The sequence below is a fragment of the Sphaeramia orbicularis genome, chromosome 21, assembly GCF_902148855.1.
Source record: "Sphaeramia orbicularis chromosome 21, fSphaOr1.1, whole genome shotgun sequence".
NCBI lineage: Eukaryota > Metazoa > Chordata > Actinopteri > Kurtiformes > Apogonidae > Sphaeramia > Sphaeramia orbicularis.
In genome coordinates this window covers 23340062-23349240 of record NC_043977.1, presented here as the reverse complement: position 1 = coordinate 23349240, position 9179 = coordinate 23340062, and the positions used below count along the sequence as shown (strand labels likewise).

General features: G+C 38.9%; 2 protein-coding genes across 2 annotated transcripts; both read right to left on the bottom strand.

Annotated features, from left to right (window-relative positions):
* Positions 1-928: 928 nt before the first annotated feature.
* Positions 929-2386, bottom strand: hoxd9a (homeobox D9a). The gene is made up of 2 exons (XM_030125160.1): positions 1813-2386; positions 929-1352 (listed from the first exon to the last, which is right to left on the bottom strand). Exons 1-2 carry the CDS (start codon positions 2384-2386, stop codon positions 1108-1110), a joined length of 819 nt encoding a protein of 272 aa, XP_029981020.1. The 3' UTR covers positions 929-1107.
* A 1905-nt stretch (positions 2387-4291) lies between these two features.
* hoxd10a (homeobox D10a) lies at positions 4292-6275 on the bottom strand. The gene is given in 3 exon segments (XM_030125185.1): positions 4292-4715; positions 5476-6229; positions 6231-6275. Coding segments are annotated over 3 exon segments (1074 nt in total). The 3' UTR covers positions 4292-4440.
* Positions 6276-9179: the final 2904 nt, after the last annotated feature.

The following is a 9179-nucleotide window of genomic DNA, read 5'->3' as shown; positions in this document are numbered from 1 at the left end:
TTATCACAGTTTAGCAGAAGGTAAAAGTGCGTCAGACTCCAGTCAAAGTGAAGTTTTTTTTCCCATCGGTGGGAAATGGAGTTGATGAATAAACGTGACCATTAAGAGGGGGGTGGATTTCCTCTGAAACAATTCATCGACCAGACACCCTGTGGAAAAGTGTCTACATTTTGTTTGTCAGCAACAGACGCAAACGCCTAAGAAAAGGGGTTTCAAAGGAGAGTGTAATTACTGGCCAGGCCCATAAACTCATTTAGGCCAGACGTCTAGCCATTTCTATAGCTTTATTGGACCACGTTTCTTCCTGCTTTAAAGTAATTATTCGTACAAGTTGGACAATAAATTGGAAATCCACACCTCTCCCCAATCGTAAACACTTTATTACTTATTCCTGTACGTTTCAAATAAAATCAGCCATATAAAAAAGGTGTGATTCAACATAAAATAACCTGTAGAGATTTTCAACCCAAAGCGTCTGTGATTCATTTGTTTCCAAATTAGAAAGTTGTGGTGCAGTAGTGTTAATGAATTTTTATGTAAAATAATATAGCTATTTAAATAAAACATCCAGAAGAAAAGTTAAAAGAAATGTTTTTTATTATAATTATTATTAAAATTAACTTCATTATTTGCTTTTCAAAATGTACTTTTTGTTGGATGTGGATGTTGTGAAACATTTGTGAAATGGGTCGAAAATGCGGCAAAACTGATGCGTATATGATACAAACAGCAGTCAAAAAATAGTGTAGCTGTGAACATGTTTTATATACAACTAGAAAAACAACACACACGGGCACGTTTCCTACAATTGGAAGTGATTAACAAAAAAAAAAAAAAAAAAAAAAAAAAAGAGAGAGAAATTGTTCAACAGCCCAGTGTGTTTGAGTCAAGTTGTGTTTTTTTCTTTTCTTTTAGTGGGATAGAAACAATCAAATGGCTGCAAACACTATATACGTGGGATCGTGACGCACAAATCCCACCAAAGTCAAACTCCTGGATTGAAACATGATGACACCAACACTCGATGATATGACACCTAGAACGTCTCTAATGAAAACGTCTATCAAACTCCTACCAAAATAAAGTAGATAGTTCAGATGGTTTCCTTCATAGCTGATCCTTGCTGTTCCTTTCTCTGTTCATCTTCTTCATTTTCATCCTTCTGTTTTGGAACCAGATCTTCACTTGTCTCTCTGTTAAACTGAGAATACGGGCCACTTCATAGCGTCGGTCTCTGGTCAAATACATGTTGTAGAGAAACTCCTTCTCCAGCTCTAAAGTCTGATATTTAGTGTAAGGACATCGCTTCTTTCTCGTGGAGCGTGCGTGAATCCAGTTTGCAGCAGGGTTGTCTGGAGAAAAAAGGGATATAGATTGAGTAAAATCACATATAAAAGGGTGTTTTTAATGATCTGGAATTTCTTTTTTTTTTTTTTTACATGAGTGGGGACTCGGAGTGCAGTGTTGTAGCTTTAGTGGATCAAAACCTAAAAAAATGAAGGCATTTATAGACAATAAGACCGTGCGTAAAGCTGATTATTTCAAATAAACCAACCCAGTATCTATCCATAAAGACTCCCAGGAAAACGCTTATCGAAATAGGGGGGATGTGTATCTATTTTGGGTTTCCTGAGACATAAAAAAAAACTTTAGGATCCCCCGCAATAACCCATGCAGGGCGGGTTTTTCCCCTTCCCGAGCCGCGGTATAGTACGAGACACTTTTATAGGTTAGTAAAACCTCCAGTTTTACACACCCAGCTCATACAGTTCTTAAGGTTGTAAATCAGGACTGGCTATTTCGTTTACTTACTTGGGTCAAGTTGTTGTTGTTGTTTCTCTTCTTTGGGCTCGCTGTGGCTCGAAAGCTCACTTCCACTGTGCTCTTTGGTCGCTTTTTCTGGACACTCTGAAGCTCCACACGCGTATTCACCGGAGAGCGGTCTGGCTTCAGCCTCTAGCGCGTCGCACTCTGTGGCTTTCGCTGGTAAGATATCGGGCTTTGTCCCGTACGAGCGACTGCTGGAGTGAAATCCGGCAAACGAAACGTGGTTGGAGATGGGGTCCATCCAGGAACGGACGCCTACATATCTGCCGTCCGACGCGGAGAGATGGGACTGGTGGTGGTGGTGGTGCACGTATGGATGATAAATCCCCTGCGGGTGAACCGACGACCAAGACGACGAGAAAACGGCGGACTTTGGTGCGAAATTGCAAGAGGAAAAGTCTGCGTTGTCCCCAGCACCTGGCGGCCTTGGGGTCACCGAGTGTGGAGCTTGAATAAAACGCGCACCGTACACATCCTCCGGCTCCTGGCCCATGATAGCGTCCACATAGCAGTTACTGAGAGTGCCACTGGACGACATTTTTGATCTCTTCCTACTCATATAATAAGGGTTGCACTGTTACGGGAAGCTTCCCTCTATGAACAATCATAGTATTTTTGCTGGCCTGCATCTACAGGGATTGGTTACATGGATCACGTGGTCATATTTACCAATACAGCGAGTAAATCAATCCTGCCCTTGCTCTCTCTTTTTTTTTCGTCAGGTTTAATTTAGCTTTTCATTTCACAAATAATAAAAAAGCCCCTTCAGATTTGAGCAAAGGGAGAAAACAACCGCCCAAATGAATGCAAATGTGTTTTACCCCCCCCTCCTCGTTTTAACATAGTGTGCGTAAAAGCTGGAGGACGTTGCAACAATACACCAGCTCAAAAGAAGGAATAAGACACCTAAACGTCCACACAGTCCAGCAGCACGACGTCCATGTATCTTAATGTTTGGGAAAACTCTTATAATATCGTCTTAATACCCCCAATGCTAGTAAAATGGTTTATAGACTTACGGAGTCCTCGTAAAATAGATGTAATAACATGCTGTAAAATAACAGACGCCATTTCCGTTCTCAGTGCGGTGAATCCATTGTTAATATTCGGTGAAGAAACATATTTTCTGGGTTGGTTTAATTTTTAAAGTGAAGCCGGAAACATCAGTTGTAAAATTATTGTATTCATTGAAAGGAGAGCAATAATAGCTTTATGTATCAATAAATGTTTTATGATGTGCGTGTGATCATGCCGTCAATAAAAAAAAAAAAAGACTTGGAGAAGGAAAGTCCATCTGTGTATTTCTGTCTTAAAGGTGCACTTTAAAAGCCACAGAAACCACTTATTCCTGATCTTTAGTCAGACTTTTAACTAATTTATTTATTTATTTGTTTTTTGTAGGAAGGCTTGTTTTGACCTTTACGCAGGCCCACATCACCTCTCCAGACTGGATAATTACTATTTTTTTTTACTACTTTTCGAATAATTATGAAAATTCTCAAGCTTTTTGCCACGTTGGAAAGACTCTCACCGTGGCGTGTGTGATTCGAAGAGGAAAGATTTTTGTCTTTGAATTTGCGCTTGAACATAACTGGCACCGTCTGATAAACCATGTATTTGTTTTGTTGCACGAACAAGCCAAAGAAAATAAAAGTAATACCATGTTTATTTCTTTAGTCGACTTTTTTTCTTTTCTTCATACTGTTCTTACACTATTTTTTCACAGATGAACAGCGCAAGTGGCCGGAAAGTAGTATTTTTAAGATTATTTAGGATGTTTTTAAGGCTAAAATTACGCACGAGGATTGCAATATCAAACAGGCACAAAGAGAGACAAAACAGCTTCAGAAACAATGTATAATATCCTCATAATCCAAATCGGAAATGCATTTGTTTAAACTGATTTAAGTCCGTGCGTTATATTCAGTGCAATTGTGTGATGTCAGATAAGCGTAAATGTGAAATAACAAGAAAATGAGGCATTGGAGTAACATTTACAAATACTCAGCAGACAGATAAACGTAGAAAATGTTTTTCTTTTTACATTTCTTATTTAATTTGGAGTAAAACCGTAAGTGAGTGACAACGCCCGTAGATTCCGTGTCGGCCTTAGACAGAAAATAGTGCTTGAGATTATTAAAAGCAAACAAGTACAAAACAAGAATATTGGACAATCTATTTATTGCAAGATACATGCCACAAACATGCAATAAATTCAGATTAACATCATTTTCTGCCGCTTGAAGCCCATTGAAATATTTACCACTGAGCAAATGGCTTGCACTAAAACAAATGTTGCACTATATGACAATAAATGTGCTTTCATGACTGAAATAGAGTAACTCTATTACCCCCCCAAAAAAAACACCCGACTCAGTAATGTGTACTGGCAAAAAAAAAAAAAAAAAGAGGGGAAATAAACTCCAATAATTTAAGACCAAAGTGTTACCCTGTGATAAAATAAAACATATACACGACGCCACACAAAGTACTAAAACTGGAATAGATACATGGTCACAGTTTCGTTGAAATTGAGGATAAAACGTCCAATGCCACTCAAAAGCATCAAACTGCGTGGGTTAAAAAGAGAAGACAGCGAACATACATGCAGGCTCACGAAAAGGTGAGATTTGAGGTCAGTTCACGGATGCGGTTTTCTCTGTTCATTTTCTTCAGTTTCATCCTGCGGTTTTGAAACCAGATCTTGACCTGCCTGTCGGTCAGGTTGACGCTCCTGCTGATCTCTAGGCGGCGCTCTCGGGTCAAATACATATTGAACAGAAACTCCTTCTCCAACTCCAAGGTCTGGTGCTTTGTGTAGGGACATCTTTTCTTTCTCCCACTTTTTGCCGTCAACCAGTTGCTCGTCGGTGTGTCAGTCTTACAGTCTGTGGAGGAACGTCAGATCAGAGTCAGATTCAGATTCAGGGGTCTGATCCGGATCAAATCTCACCTCGGGGAAATAACACACAACATAACCGCTTTCCCAGAATAAATAACATGCACGGGTTGTTATTAGTCACGTACATGCCACTACTAATAAAATAAAAATTAAATGAAACCCCAGTTGATCAGTGCGCACACCAGGGCTACATCTATACACACACACAAGCATTAAAAACATCTATTAATTTTATAGGAGCTCAAAGTTGAATCAAGCATGTAACCTTTAATTAAAATACGGATGTGGAACTATTGAAATAGAAAATCACATTCACAATTTTTGACATATTCTACTTTAAAATCAGATTAAATTACACTTGTAGCTGAATTTGCAAATGCACCAAATATTTAAAAAACAACCTGGAATGACTTGAATATTTAACTGAGACACATATAATAGAATAATCACAACATATATTAACTTTCTGCAGGTTTCTAAAAACTATATAAAATATCCTTGAAATAAAAGAGTATTTTTTTTTACATGCATTTTATTTTATTTTAAATGTCTAAAGGGAAATGGGAGGTATACTCTGCATGCTGCATAGTAAAACCATTCTCTCCTGCTTATTACTGCAACCTGAGAAAGACTCTCATTAAACATTACGACTTTAGGGTTGTTTGTGTTTTATACTTGGTTTTATGATGCTGGAGCCTTCTCAGCACAGCGCCACAAGATAAAAGCTTTCATTGTAGCCAACCCACCTTTCCCTTCCTTCTGGTGCAGCTCTGGGCTGGACACTGAGGCGTCCATGGAGCAGCTTTTCTCTTCCGATCCGGACTTGGGATCCGGGCTATCCTCGGGTCCGGGCGTCCTTGAGGTCTCCGGGTCCTCTCTCAGGACGTCCTCGCTTTTCTTTAAACTGGAAGACGAAGAGGACGAAGAAGAAGAGGACTGCGGTTTCGGGGTGACCCGGCTCAGCTGCATCAGTGTTGGGGTTGGACTTGGAGGTTCATGGCAGTAGTTTTCCTGAAGCTTCCCGTTGGCATAAGTTTGGCTCAGCCTGAAATAACCCGGAACCGGGATCTCAGGACCGTCAACCGGACAAGATTCAGGAATAACGTTAGAGTATGCGGGGACATCTGAGCTGACCTTTTGTACTCTCTTATCGGAGAACATGCAGCAGTTACTCTCCTCCTTAATGCTCTGTGAAAATGTACAGTTTGACATCTGACTGGGCGGCTCTATTCTGCAGGGTCTGTTCGGATCAGTCCAGTTATCTAGCTGAGGTATGTACGAGTGGACATTCATGCCCATATTTTGGTGGTTGACCTCCCCTCTTTTGCCGAAAGACGGCAGGAGTCCACAGGTTTGCATTCCGTAAGTTCCCATTTCTGAGCCAGACGGCATGTACATGTTGCTGTTGGAGTAAAAGCTGTCCGTCCTGCAAGCACCAATTAGAGAATCCACTAAAAATGTATTTGCCGCAGGTGAGCTACTGGGAAAGGACATTTTGGGGGGTTAAGTTCTTTGGAGGAGAGAGATGTCCTTTGTAAGCTGACATATCTCGGGAAAAACAATCTCCGAGTAAGTCAGGATGCCTCCCGACCACATGACAAGCCCACCAATGAGATTTGAAAATGGCCTTGAGACGCAGCCTCCACTCCCCGCACACAGACGCGTACTGCAGGATGCAGACGTGGTCAACAGCGACACCTACAACACGGACTTGAAATTGGTTGAGAGAGAGAGAGACTGCACAGCGAGACCACAAAGACTGAATCCACAAAAACTGAAGGAATCTTAATGAAAAGACTCAATGAAACACACACATATGCCAAGTGTTTTTCCACACTTCGATGTCGCCTCATATTATGTGTAATCACCCCCGTGCGTAAAGTTACCAAAACGCGTTCGTGTCTTCGTGTAAAAGTGTAAAGTGAGTGTGTTTATGTGCAGATTGAGCTGCTTAGACACATGCTGCATATATAGGCGACAAATGCCTGTTATTTAAAGAATGTAACCAGCTCTAAATGCACTATTTTCCTTCCCACATCCACATTACTCCCAGTCCGACTCCAGAGCCCACATTGGCCATATTTGCATAATTTACTCATATATATCTGGGAATGGAAACACAATGAGATTACTTAATAAATAAATAACAGCATTTTAATTTGCTCTCTTAATTCTTCGTTAATTCCAGGCTTGAATTTGTAATTAAACTACATTATTATAATTAAACAGCACGTTCGCTGTAATCTTCCTCCTGAAACACTTTGAATTTCTGCATTTGTTATTTTATTACCAAAGCCGGGTCCACTTTTCATACATGTAAATGAGTAAGAAGCTGTAGCAGCTGAGCATGAAGGTCAACACTATCCTGCAAGGCTTCATTCAATAAAACTCCACACAATACAGATAGAAAATCGTTTATTATTTGAACAGATTTTTTTAGCACAATATATTTGCACAAGATATTTGTTAGCAACGTGTCACAAATGTATTTTCTAAAATAGGAACCTGTTAATGATGGGTGGTGTGTGCACATTCTGGGGATTATTTTACTCAGGGCTTCATTGTTTTTGTCTGCGAGGAGGCAAATGAGTTCAGGACAAAGACTGTGCCAAAAATAAGCGAGGAAAAAAATAAAAAAAAATACTGGTGCATGACACATCAAACGACGAGGAACTGATGTCGAATATGCAAACAAAACATAATGAAAGTAGCGTGAAAACACTGGATCTTTGGTATTTACGCAACAGAAATCAAAGTATTATACATTTACATGGACAGAATGTGATCGTCTTGCTTGTTTGCACGATAAAATACACAGATTGTGAGCAACTATTTGATTTTTTTAAGCAAATAAATCCTTTCACATTCACAAAAGGGAATAAAATAATAAAAACACGGGCCCGTATTGCAGCGCAGGGTTGATTATATGGAAAACCACCGATGTGCGTCTGCTTATTTTAAGGTCAGGAACGCGGATTTTTTTTTTCTTTTTAATGATTTTTTTTTTCTTAAGTGCATTTTTGCTAAAACGTACCATAAGTATTTAAAGATGCTTATTGTTTATTTGCATTTATGACGCATTGAATTAAAAACCAAATGTTAGACGCATGTTAAGGTTTAGGTTTAACGAACAGTTCAATGAAAGCAACAAAATAGGAACAAATGTCTCCAAAAAAAACCTCTTAAAATAGGAAAAGAAATTGGTCCGCGTGCAATGTAGCAATAATAATAATAATAATAATAATAATAATAATAATAATAATAATAATAAATGAGAAGCACGTTTATGTCCATATTCCTTCACGGTGCTATAATATGTTATATTCTGGGCCTGCAGATTCCAGTGGCCTAAAAGGTGAGCGGCCTTCAACACAAGGTCAAAATCTACATTTAAGGTTCATATGACAAAGGCCGTGGTTGTTTGCCTTCGAAAACACTTGAACATGACTGAAAAATGTTAACTACAACTCACTGATGCGCAAATACTGCATCCATTTCAGTGACTGAGACGCATTGGACGACATCTTCATCTGTCTGTGTTTATTTTTATTTCTTCAGAGACTAAAAGGCTGCGATTTAATGATGTAAAACCAACTGGCTTTTGATTTCCTCTCGGATTAAAGACAATAAGAAATACGATTTAAAAAGAAAAAAAAAACGCATCAGGAACTGTGTTAATATGTGTCGCTGAAATAAAAATCTAAATAAAACCCTTGCTGACTGTTTTATTTCCTCATTGCTGGATTCTTTTTTCATGCAGGGTGGATGTTAAATTTGGCTGAACTATGCATTTTGACTGAGACAAAGCTGCAAGTCCGCCCTCATGTGGATAAGTCGAGTAGCAAAATGAAACACCCTACACAGTTGGTAATGTAATTTCACTGTAGGACATGATCACAACCCACTTAAATGCTTAATGAAACCTCGCTTTTGTAATAGCCTTTATGGGAAATAACTGCGATGGATCACGGATAGAACCAGCATCAATCCCTTTTTGGTTGTTTTTTTCCCCCCCCATTTCATTTATTTATTTATTTATTTTTTTGACACAGGAGTCTAAGTTTGTCTGACCTGACCTCAAATTCATCACATGAACTCATCAATGAAACGATTGTATCTCTGCCATCAATGCATTTATTGAGTCTGTCCATGATTATTACAAAAATAACAAAAAAAAGGACTTTACGCAGCTTTTACGCATGGCGCTCAGATGGTTGCACTCATCATACCAGATTAGAATTACTGATTAAAAAAAGAAGAAGAAGATGAAGAAGAAGCTTGTGTTATTTAGAAGCATTAATTTGACATTTTGAGATTTTAAGGACATAAAAAAAACATACGTCACCTCTACCAGAAACGAAGATTAAGTTGATGGGTTTTTTTTAAAGCACATATCCACAAAGATGCTGCTTCTGCTGGGAATATCTACCTTTTTTTTTTGGAGTTAAAA

Coding starts and splice junctions, on each gene's coding strand:
- hoxd9a (XM_030125160.1), bottom strand. CDS start 2,386: ATGAGTAGGAAGAGATCAAAAATGTCGTCCAGTGGCACTCTCAGTAAC. Junction 1,353..1,812: donor ACAACAACAACTTGACCCAA/GTAAGTAAACGA, acceptor TTTTTTCTCCAG/ACAACCCTGCTGCAAACTGG.